Source organism: Neomonachus schauinslandi, chromosome 2 (assembly GCF_002201575.2).
Source record: "Neomonachus schauinslandi chromosome 2, ASM220157v2, whole genome shotgun sequence".
NCBI classification, from domain to species: Eukaryota; Metazoa; Chordata; class Mammalia; order Carnivora; family Phocidae; genus Neomonachus; species Neomonachus schauinslandi.
Genome location: NC_058404.1, coordinates 105,393,435 through 105,406,071, shown reverse-complemented (window position 1 = coordinate 105,406,071; position 12,637 = coordinate 105,393,435). Strand labels below are relative to the sequence as shown.

At 38.8% G+C, this 12,637-nt stretch overlaps 1 protein-coding gene across 1 annotated transcript in view; it reads right to left on the bottom strand.

Annotated features, from left to right (window-relative positions):
- Positions 1 to 12,637, bottom strand: part of SEC24D (SEC24 homolog D, COPII coat complex component) — a 99,976-nt gene that overhangs the window by 66,526 nt on the left and 20,813 nt on the right. The window contains exons 7-8 of the mRNA XM_021684463.2: positions 8,743 to 8,854; positions 2,894 to 3,021 (exon numbers count right to left, since the gene is read on the bottom strand). Of these exons, the coding sequence (XP_021540138.1) occupies positions 2,894 to 3,021; positions 8,743 to 8,854 (240 nt within the window). The remainder of the gene's footprint in view (positions 1 to 2,893; positions 3,022 to 8,742; positions 8,855 to 12,637) is intronic.

The window sequence follows — 12,637 nt, the reverse complement described above, 5'->3', positions numbered from 1 at the left end:
ACATATTACTATGGATTCATGAGCATGAAGTCAATATATAAAGTCGCATATAGGGAGGATGCATACCAAATTCATTACAGTGTCTGCCCCTAAAAAGGGGGGTGGGGGCGGGGAAGGAATGGCCTGATAAAGGAAATATCATATGTAGCTATGAAGTTTTTTACTTCTCATAAAAAATTTTTTAAGCAAATATGACAATATGTTATCATTTGTTAATGATGGGTGGTATGTATGTGAGTGTGATGTTATTCACTGATACTTGTTTAAATTTTGTTCAAAGTATAAAAATTGAAATAAAAACACAGCTCATGGATACTACTCCAGAGCCATCAGAACATCTAAAATTAGGGGTGCCTGGATGGCTCAGTTGGTTAAGCATCTGCCTTTGGCTCAGGTCATGATCCCAGAGTCTCAGGAGTCCCAGGCTGCCTGCTCAGCTTCTCCCTCTGCACTTCCCACTGCTCATGCATGCTCTCTCAAATAAATAAATAAAATTTAAAAAAAAAAAAAAAGACACCAAACAGAGAAGATAATGAGCAATGGCACTCTAATACAATGTTAGAAGGACTATAAAGTGGTACAACCACTTAAGAAAATGGTCTGGCAGTTTCTTACAAAACTAAAAAGCAACATGTACTTCGTGTTCCAGCAAACTACTCACAGGTATTAATCCAAGAGAAATGAATATATGTCCACAGAAAGACTTGTACAAGACTATTTATGGAAGCTTTATTCACAAGAACCAAAAACTGGAAAGAGCCCAGATATCCATCAGTAAAAGACTAGATAAACAAACTAGTATGTCCATACAATCAAATACCATTCAGCAATAAAAAAGGAGCAAACTACTAATACATGCAATGGCATGTTGATGGCACTCTAAAACATTATGCTGATGACAGAAACCTTACACAGAAGAGTGCATACTCTGGAAGTCTATTTATATGAGGACCTACAATAAGCAAAACAAATCTATGGTGGGAAAAAAAAAATCAGAACAATGGTTGCCAGGGAAAGAAGGTTGTTAGAAGGGGTGGGAGGTTGACAGAAAGAGGATGAAATACTTCTAAGGATGACAGTAATGTTTTTCATCTTGAGAGAGGTTAGGGTTGCTCAGGTGTATCCATTTGTCAAAATTCAGTGAGTGGTTACTTAAGATACATGCATTTTATTGTAAATCAATTTTGCCTCAAAAGGAAAAATAATCTGTAAGAAAATTTTGAACTCTCATTAATGATATGCATGCTGGAGTATTTAGTGGCCAGTGTACTAATTAATGTCCGCAATTTACTTTGAAATGCATAAAAAAAGGATGGATTGATGGACAGATAAATCAATAGGTGATAAAAACAAGGATAGTTAAATGTTAGTGGTAGAATCTAGGTGTTCACCATAAAATTCTTTTAAATTTTCTGTATGCTTGAAAATTTTCATAATAAAGTGTTGAAAAATAGCGAAAAGTTACTTCTAGCTATTATTTAAAACACACATACACATTATATTCAGCATGGGTCTCTCTGTCCTTACACATTGGTCTACCTTATCCTTACTAAGCATAGTGATTCTAAAGAGGATTTTATGGACATTAATATTAAATTTCTGGGACCATCATATAAGAGACCATACTTAAAATAAGTAAATACTGAATGTCCTTCTTGACTTACAACTATGAGACCATACTGCATGTAAGACTGGCTTCTAGGAACAGCCTCTTCTATGCCCCACTCTACCCCACCAGTTCACTCTGCCCGCAAAGAGAAGGCAGCATTCTGCCACACTATAAGGAGAATGAGTGGACATCTCAAAGGGTACGAAAGCCACTGTCCACATGCACACTGTCTCTCTTCTGTTTCCTCCTTCACTGAGGTGATGTAAAGTAAAGCCTTCGTCCGCTTCCCCAGGCCACTCTACCGCCCATATCAGCTGGCATGGCCAGCCACGAAATGGGACAAATATGTTCTCTTGTGCAGACGCTCTGCCTTTTGCTCAGGTGCTGTTAGGTGTTCGTTAGATCAGCCAACCTCAAAGAGTCATTACAGCCAAGCTGAGGTTTAAATTGGGAAGAGAATCTGGGTAGAGCAAAAGGAATCCAGGGTTCAGTATAGCTTACTAGACTACTGCAATGGGATTATGGTCAAAGCTCCAGCCAGAATTAAAGCTTTTCCTCACCTATTTGACTAGCTCTATAGTACCTTGTATCTCTGTATGTGTGTATCCACCATTCAGGGCATGAAAAGAAGGAATGGCAGCCTTGTTGGGGGGGATGTCTCAATCCCAACATCCACTAATACCATCCCAATATCAGAAATTTTAAATAAATACCACTTCTTATCTTTTTTCCAAATGAATCATACTGACTTTAAGAGTTCATGAGCACCTTGGCCCCATGACTATTAAAGCAGCTATAGTAAGACCATGGACCTTAGGCTCTGTTAGCTTCCTTCACCTAGATGTTGGGGCCAATAAGTAGGCATAAAGGTCACATGAGAAGTCTTAGTATTTGCCACTACATGACATTCTATATATCCTGAATATGCACATTGTTACAGCAGACCCAAAAGTGACCCTGTCCTTCAGTGTTTGCTATACAGGTTGTCAAAAAACATAGCTTGTCAGATTTTGGTCTTCCTAGTGAATTGAATGATTGTATGTTTCCGCATTATATAAATATTCTCCAGTTTCCTGTTTATAATACAGAATAATGTATAAGAAAATAATGATGAAAGAATAATTTTGGGATTGCTAAATTATTGAGTTGCTACTTTTTTTTAAGATTTTAAGTAATCTCTACACCCAATGTGGGGCTCGAACTCACAACCCCGAGATCAAGTCACATGTTCCACCAACTGAACCAGCCAGGCACCCCTTGAATTGCTGTTTTTATCATTCTTACCTCATTTGAAGGAATTGTGGCAAAGGGTTTGATGACAGCAGCTAATGGAATCTGAGCTTGCTTGGCCATATCTGACGTGCATGGGAAACAATATGTTGTGCAACGAATGTATCGAGGACTAGCATTGCCTGAAATGTTCAAAGGAACACACTTAAAATTTGCTGAGAAAAAAAAATCTGCCCTATAATATTTAAATATTTATAATTCTAGGTAACACATTGCCTTATTTGTATAACTTCATGATTTCTAAAAGAGTAGTATTATGTAATGCTACAATCTATGTTTATATTTGTATTTACTGAACGTTTACTAAGACACTGTCCTAATTGCTTTCTTGTAGAGCTTATGTTCTGACAGAAGATACAGACAATAACTATTAAACCCAATAAATGAGTAAATTACATGGGTCATTAGAAGATGTAAATGCTATGAAAAAGCTATCTAGTAAAGGGGTAGTGGGAGGCAGACTGCAACTTTAAACCGTTACAGAGTAGGCCTTATCTAAAAGGTAACATTTGAGCAGACTCCCAGGAAGCAAGGCATTGACTCAGGCAGGTGCCTAGGGGCAGGGCATGTCTGGCCTGGTGGAGGAGTCACAGGAGGCCTGTGTGGCTGGAATGGAGCACATACTGGGCACAGCAGCTGGTGAGGACTTCAGAGAAGTAACAAAGGTTATGCAGGAACCAGAGGAGAAATGGTGGTGGCAGGAACCAGCCTGAGTAGAGTTATTGACAAGTGGCCATATTCTGGACATATTTTGGAAGTACATGGATTGTTGATGGGAGTGATATACGAGGTGTGAAGATGGGAGGTGGGAAAGGAAGAGAAGATTGAGAATGGCTCCAAAGTTTTTGGCCTGAGGGACCAGAAGCATGAGGTTGCCACCAATTGACAAGAGAAAAGCTGCAGGAAGGGAAGGGTGTGTTAATGGGAATGTGGGCAGAGATCAGGAATCTGGCTTTGGACATGTCCACTTTGGGAACTCTATTAAGCAATCCAACAGTGAAACTGAGTAAACAACTAGATATGTGAGTCTGGGCACTGGGTTGAAGTTACACATTTGGGAGTTTTCTATAAAGAACAAACTAAAGCCATGAACTACCTTGAAACCACCAATGAAATAATTGTAGCCAGAGAGGATGACCAAGAACTAAGCCCTGGTCCTCTAACATAAAGAAGTCAGGGGAAAAGGAGAAACCAGTTAAAGGACTAAGAAGGATAAAAACAAGGAGCATCTGGTGTCCTGGAGGTGAAGAAAGTACATCAAGGAAAAGCATGATCATCTGTGCCAGGTGGTACTGCTGGATCAGCAAGACCAATGGATTTATGCGCCATTTGCAATGACATGGATGGAGCGAGAGAGCATTATGCTAAGCAAAATAAGTTAATCAGTCAAAGACAAACACCGTATGATTTCAGTCAAATGTGGGATTTAAGAAACAAAACAAATGAGCAAAGGGAAAAAAAGAGAGAGAGGCAAACCAAGAAACAGACTTTTAACTACAGAGAACAAACTGATGGTTACCAGAGGGGAGGTGGGGGAGGGATGGGTGAAATAGGTGATGGGGATTAAGGAGCACACTTGTTGTGATGAGCACCAGGTGTTGTATGGAAGTGTTGAATCACTATATTGTATACCTGAAACTAATATAACAGTGTATTGTTAACTAATTGGACTTTAGATAAAAGCTTTAAAAAAAAAAAAAAAAAACACGCTGGATTTAACAACATGGAGGTTGCTAGAGACCCGAAGACAGAGTTTTGGCAGAATAGGGCCTGGGGTGGGAAGCCTGCCTACAGTGAGTAAGGACAGGAATTGGCAATAATCCTTTCAAGTTTTGTTGCATAGGGGAGCAAAGAAAAGAAGGGTAGCTGGTGAGGAAAATAGGTCAAAAAAACATTTTTACTGTTTAAGATAGGAGAGTGTAAAAAGAGATACTGATGACACACGAGAAAGAGGGGAGACTTACTGTAGCAACATACTACACTAGTGCACAGGAGGGGCTAGCTTCCGACTGGAGCACAGAGCATTCATTTATGGCCAAAAGCAGAAAGGTAGAGCACAGGTGCACATTAGGGCAGGGCTGATATGATGGCAACAATCCGAGGAAGCTCTCTTCTGACTGCTCAATTTTCTGAGAAAGGAGGACATATGAGCAGCTAAAAGAAAGGTTGAGAGGGCGCCTGGGTGGCTCAGTCGTTAAGCGTCTGCCTTCGGCTCAGGTCCTGGTCCCAGGGTCCTGGGATCGAGCCCCGCATCGGGCTCCCTGCTCGGCGGGGAGCCTGCTTCTCCCTCTCCCACTCCCCCTGCTTGTGTTCCTGCTCTCGCTATCTCTCTCTCTGTCAAATAAATAAATAAAATCTTAAAAAAAAAAGGTTGGGAGAGGAGGTATCGCAGGTTTCAGGAAGGAATGTGAAACAGTTACTAAGGAGAGTAGAAAAGTGAAAGGACGAGGGGAAGTACAGTGCTGAGTTTACAGGGCGGGAAGTGCAGCCTGGCTGGGAGCCTATCTCTGGCGGGATTCTGTTGCACCGGTGGGCCCGGAATGAGTGGGAAGTTGGACCTAAGAAAGCTGGGTTTCTTCTGTTCAGCTTTAACCTATTATTGCCAGATTTTACTTTTTAGGACCAGCTAGAAATCTGGATTTTTACATAAGATATTCCAATTCTACATAATGGCAACTACTCCAAGTAGAAACAAAACAAAATATTGTGCACGACAAATTAACATGACTGCAGGCTGAATCCAGTTGTTGGTACCATGTTTCTGCCACAGTCTCTCACAGCCTCTGTAGCAAAGCCCAAAACTGGATTCATAATTATGACAGTAATTGCCAGTGTATTAGGTATCATTCTAAGACCATTACATGTGTTTTCATTTTAGTCTCACAACTGCCTTATGAGATTGATACCCTTAGGACCCCATTTTACGGAGAAGAAAATTGAGATATCAGGAGGTTAAGTGACTTGCCAAAGGTTAAGGAATTAGTAAATGACAGAAGTGGTATTAGAACCTATCATAATTCTTCACTATATCCCAGGTAAATTTGGTCCAGGTTATGAAGGATGGGTAGTTAAGATCAATCCTTTTGCCCATGGGCAATGATGGGACTTTTTTTTTTTTTTTAAGCAAGGGCAATATAATCACATAAATACTTGAAAAAACTAAACTACCCAGACAGCTTCTGGGAGCAGGAAAACATTAGACACAGGTAGACTGGTCATTACTGTTAGAGTCCAGGTAAATACTAACATAGGGTAAAACAAGAGTTTTGGCAGCAGAAATAAAAGAAAAAGAAATATTAAGTAATAAATGTAAATATGCTTGGACCCCCTATTATTGTTAAACATTTCACATAACTTAGACAAAAAAACTTAGACAAGATCTTCCTCATTACATCACACAAGACTATGAAATAAGAATTTTACACAGACTGTGAAATAAGAATTTTTGAATATTTTAAAGAGTATTTTAATTTTTCATTGTACTCAATTTTTACCAGCCAAAATTACTAACAATATATTGAAATTGAGTATTTATTCTTTAAAGCGTTTTTAGTTCTTGACAGTGAAATATGCATATGAATGAGCTCATAAAAGTGACTAAACAAACTTTGGTTTCAGGAAGATAATGCACACAAAGATAGAATTTTTAAAAAGCCATTGAGAATTCGTTTGGGGCACCTGGTGGCTCAATTGCTTAAGCGTCTGACTCTTGATTTCAGCTCAGGTCCTGAGATCAAGCCCCAAGTTGGGCTCCACGCTCAGTGTGGAATTGCTTGTCCCTCTCCCTCCCCCGACTCGTGCTCACTCTCTCTCTCTCAAATAAATACAATCTTTAAAAAAAAAAAAAAGGCACTGAGAATTTGTTTTTATAAATAGGTATGCAAAAGTGGGGCATGAAAGATATGGCTACAGTAGATAATTTAACAATCTCAGTAATTAAGATTCAAAACTCTTGGCGATGCTTAATAAAGAGCATTATGGGATAATCTGACTGGAAAACATTCAATAAATTAGTCATTTGACAAACATTTATGAAGCTAAGCTCCTGCTAGAGGCTTAGGGACAGAGACAAGTGAAGCCTCTGGCTTCAAAGTCTGGTAGGAGAGAGAGATAATAAAAACAGGTAACTGTAAAATGGCATGGTAAGTACCACAGAGGAGCAAGTTCATTAAGAAGTAGCCCAGGGAGGTAATGAGTTAGCCACGCTGGTCAGAGGTGACTACACAAAGTATGTGGTGCTTGAACAGGGTCTTGTAGGATAGGAAGAAGTACAAAATCAAGGGACGAGTTGGGTCTTAAATTAGATCCTATAGCCAAAGAAACAATATATATAATTTTTGTAGGCAAAGAAAACAGTATTTTTTAAGTAGGTATTTTTCTTTATTGGAGCCACTCCTAACTAGCTGTGTAGTTTTGGGCAAGTCATTTAAGCTCCTTGGGCCTTAGGGCCCTCACATCTGTAAAGTGGGAGAGCTGAGCAAATGAAGGCCAAGGTTCCTTTGGCCTCCATGTTCTACTTATGTTCTGTGAATTTCTGCACATGTCTGAGATTTGGGCTACATCCTAAAACATTCATTAGTAAGTATCAGCTGATTAGCCAGGCCAGACAAAGGGGCTTCACAGCCAATGGGTGTGACTGGGCCAATTTGAGGGGGGCTCCATGGCAGGCCGCTCTCTCTCCCTGCCAAGGGCTGGACTGCAGGAGAAATGATGATGATCTGGGCCTTGCCACCTCACTGGTCCTTCCTTCTCTTCCTGAGCCTTCCTTGTACTCTTTCCTTACATCTGCCCTCTGATCCAGTAATCCCACTTCTAGGGATATACCCAAAAGAACTGAAAGCAGGGACTCAAACAAATACACGTACACCAATGTTCACAGCAACCACCTGGCTGCGAAGGCTACTAACAGCAAAATGTCCTTCAACAGATGAATGCATAAACACAATGTGTGTGTGTGTGTGTGTGTATAATTCAGCCTTAAAAAAGAATGAAATCCTGATACATTCTATACCATGGATGAACCTTGAAAATATTATGCCAAGTGAAATAAGCCAGACACAAAAAGACAAATATTGTATGATTCCACTTACGCAAGGTACCTAGAATAAACAAGAGACAGAAAATAGAATACAGGATACAGAGGCTTTGGGGAGTGGAGGAATAGGGAGTTATTGTTTAACGGGTACAGAGTTTCAGTGTAGGATGATAAAAAAGTTCAGGAAATAAATAATAATGATTTCATCAGGCTGTGATTTAACTTGCCATAAGGAATAGAATAATTATATATTCCTGGAAAGAGCAAACCTGCGCAAGGACAGATATATTAAAATGGCAGCACACATAGGATAGCTAGTAGAAATAGAGCTCAGCCTTTCCTCATCTCAGTTCAAAATTGGAAAAACAGAATCCACACATTAAAGACGCTGCTGAAAAAAAAAAATATATATATCATTGGGGCTAGAACCAAGTATGCTGATTTCTCAAGTGTTCAATCCCCTACTGCTCTACTCATGCTATCTTGGGCCAGGTTCCTGATGTAGTAAATAAATTAAATCAAAGTAGGACATGTACTAATTTAACCCTATAAACTAAAATAATTTTCTTAAACTAGTATATTGAACTTTATCTCACCACTCTCTTAGACTTCTACAAGCAGAAAATAGAATTCAGTTGATAATACATTCACAGTGCTTGAGTGATCGATGGCAAATTAGTCCCCATTATCACCTATCAAGAGGTTCTCTGTCAATGATAGCATTACTGAAGGGTGTCAGTGTATTTGTTTTTAAAAAGTGGTGAAAACTTTTAAAACTTCAATGAAAAATATTATTGACAAGAAATACCTTGGTCTTGTATCACACAATCTGTAGTGACCAGGGGAGGGACCTGGCCTCTGGTATTGGTGGCATAAACTTGTCCTCCTCTGGTGGCTCTGTCATTCTCGATCACCTGAATCTGATATAAGATATCAAGAACAAGTTAAAGTAAGTTAAGACTCTTCCAAACATCCCTCTCTCTCCCCCCCTTTCATTATTCACACACACACAAATAGGTATTTTCTAAATCCTTTTAGTTCATTTCAGGCCAAATTCTCACTGAGGGCCTACTTTTAAAACTTTCACAATTTTAGAGCAGCAGTTGCTAAATTCTGTTCTGTAATACTCTGAGCTCTGACCCTTCAGAGAACTTCATTTTTATTCAGTTTGTTTATTAGGACCATAGATAAGCATTAAATAAAAAAAAAAAAAAAAGATTCTGGTAGAAAAAGAAATTGAAAATAGCTTTTAAAGAAAATACCTTTTATACTTAACGGAAAACATACAAAGCTAAAAATCATTAAATTCAGAAGAAATGATTTACAGTATAACCTAAAACACCTTAACTTTTCTCTTTAAATCTCTGTTGAGCCTCAATTTGCCTTACAAGTTTTTCCACCTCACCCCTGCTCCGTGAGACAATAAAAAAATAAACAATACAGTGTTCCCACGTGGAAGTTGCCTATTGTATAGAAATCAGAAGGGGAAAAGTCCCTAAGTTTTGTCATCTAATTTGGAAATACTTTATATTTCTCTACTAAAATATTTATTAGTGAATAATATAAAGATAAAAATTTATCTTTCTGTTGTAGTTGTCTAGGGATGAAAAAAATAAGCAAAATCTAGTAGTATGGAGTTAAGAAGAAAACAAGAAGGCATCCTATTATCTTCCTCTTCCTCTTTATCTTTTCCCTGCTCTCACTTCTTTTGTCATCAAATAAAAGAGACAAGAGACAAGGGGGTAAAAAAAAAAAAAAAAGAAGAAGAAGAAAGTAAAAAGAGAAAAAAAAAAAACAAGAGAGAGAGAAATGAGCAAGTGTCCAGAATACACCACATAGCTTTGGAGGATATGTACTTTTTTACATTCCTGAAGAAATTATTAATATGAAAATTATCTTCCCTCAAACTCTGAAATGTTACCTTCTCCATTTTGCCTTCCCATCTCATCCAATCCAGGCCTAGCGGGCACTGATATCATTGCTTTTATGGCATATCAGAGAGAGATTTAACCTGCCTTTAAATCCACACATTTCTGTTTTTCTAATTTCATAGGATTTGAATTCTTATTAAAGATACAGAATATGTTCCAAATATAACTACTGTAAGATGCAGATGAAACCAAAAGCTACCATGGACAGAGACAAGAAGCAAACAGAAAAATCGAAACACTACTATTATATCCTATATTTTTACCCTAAGTTTAATCTGGTTCCTTCAAAATTGGAGAACTTTTTATATAATCAACATTTAGAGTAATCATTTCAACCAATGAAGTGTCAAATATGAAACCACATTAAAAGCCATAATAATCTACATATTGAACAAGTTTCTAGTCTTCAAATAGACTATGTTTACCAAAAATTTATTTTTAAATTAGTTGTTTGCAACTTACAAAGCAGAGCCTCCAAAGAAACAATGTTGTATGTGGTAATTATATTTCTAAACTAATTCACATCTTGGCTGGAATACTATAAAGGGAGTAAGAAATATTAAAACACTTCTAGTAATTTTTTAAAATATATTATAGGTTTTAAGTTTTTAAAATTTACCTCAAACACATGTTCTCAAAAACAGGCTTGGAGATTTAACAATACACAGAAATTTCAATAGAGATTTTGACTATGACTTGGTACATACAGGATTTTGATGTGATGACAGTGACTCTTGATAATGCCAAAGCTACCTCAAAACATATAGATTTCTTTTTCCTTCAGAAGATCTGCCACTAGAGTTACTTTTACACTTGTCTGCTATGAACAGAGTATTATGGAATCATAAAATAAAATCAAGTCACAGGTGGCATCTGGGGTACAGGCATGGAGCAGGTGGAGAGTTGGTTTAACAACAAATGGGATTTTTCTAGGTGAATTCAGTGGAGGGAGGGGGCAAAGGAATTGACAGTAGAGGATGTAAGGGACAGATTTATTATCATGGATCAAATAATCTAAGCTGCATAAGAGAAGTGAGAAGATGAAGGCAATGTAAGAGATAAAAGTGTTAAGTTATAAGTCCTGGTGGGTGAATCATTATTCAAGTTTAAGTCCTAAAAGGAATGAGCTAAAAAGATAGGAGGCTGTGGCTGGAAAATGAGATGCTTTCAACTGAGATTCTGAAGTGTCCTATAATTGGTAATGACACGATCTATGGTAAGACTATGGATAACTGAGGTGGGATGGATGAAAAGAACACTGAGAGCAAAGAAGATCAAGAACTAAAAGGCCAGGGGTGCCTGGGAGGCTCAGACAGCTAAGCGTCTGCCTTTGGCTCAGGTCATGATCCCAGGGTCCTGGGATCGAGCCCTGCATCGGGCTCCCTGCTCAGCGGGGAGTCTGCTTCTCCCTCTCCTTCTGCCTACTGCTTCCCCTGCTTGTGCTCTCTATCAAAAATAAATAAAATCTTAAAAAAAAAAAAAAAAGAACTAAAAGGCCAGGGAGGGGCGCCTGGGTGGCTCACTCAGTTAAGTGTCTGCCTTCAGCTCAGGTCATGATCCCAAGGTCCTGGGATCAAGTCCCACATGGGGCTCCCTGCTCAGTGGGAAGGCTGCTTCTCCCTCTGCCTGCCACTCACTCTGCTTGTGCTCTCTCTCTCTCAAATAAATAAAATCTTAAAAAAAAAAAAAAAACTAAAAGGCCAGGGAAATGAAAATTTCTTAAAGTGAATAGTAAAATTTCCAATAATTGTGACAAAAATAGTACTGGAGAGATTAATGGTGAACCTGGAGCTAAAAACTTCAGAGAATGAAGTAGAATGATCCAGAGGGTCTAAAGATGTTATAGAGAAGCAAAGAAACAAGAAGTGAAAATGATGAATTCAATGTAAAAATATTATATTCCTTTAACTAGAATAATGAAATAATATTAAGCCATAAAAGTAATGGCTGGTAATATAACTAACAATAAAGGCACTAAGAGTTACTAAAACTTAATTTCTAACATGTTATAGGACACTTGATGAGAAACCTTCAAATCTATATTCAAATAAATATAGAATAACTGGGTAGATCACAAAAATAACCAAAATCCTCTACCCTCTCTGTGCCTTTTTCAAGGACTTTGCAGTTCCTCCCATCAAGAGACAGAGGCTTATCTTTCTACTCCTGGACTTTGGGGAGATCTTGTGACTTGATCTGACTGAGAGAATGTCACAGAAGTGGCAATGTTCTAGTTCCAAGCCACAGCTCAAGAGGCCTTGCAGATTCCTACTTTCCCTCTTAGATATCCACCACAGCCAAGTGAACAAACCCAGGCTAGCCTGCTTGGTGACACGGCCCAATCATTCCCAGCTAACAGGCAGGTACCAAATACCAGACACATGAATGACACCATCTGTAGTGGCTTGGTGGTACCCCCCCCCGCCCGCCCTCCACACCAAAGATATATCCATGTTCTAATCCTTGCAATCTGTGACTATTACCTTACACAGTAAGAGAACTGATTAAATTAAAAGTCTTGAAAGAAGGCACTCAGCCTGGATTATTTGGGTGGGCCCTGAATGAAATCATGTGCAACATCATAATAGAGAGGCAGAAGGAGTTTTGAGATGGATGCCCAGAGGAGAAGACACAGAGAAGAGGAAGAGGCGATGTGATGACCCAGGCAGAGAGTAGAGTCATGTAGCCACAAGCCAAGGAGTCCCTCTCTCCTCCAATCAGGCCACGTTGGTCCCAAGAGGAGTCAGAGCCCGAGGGAAGAATTTATTATTC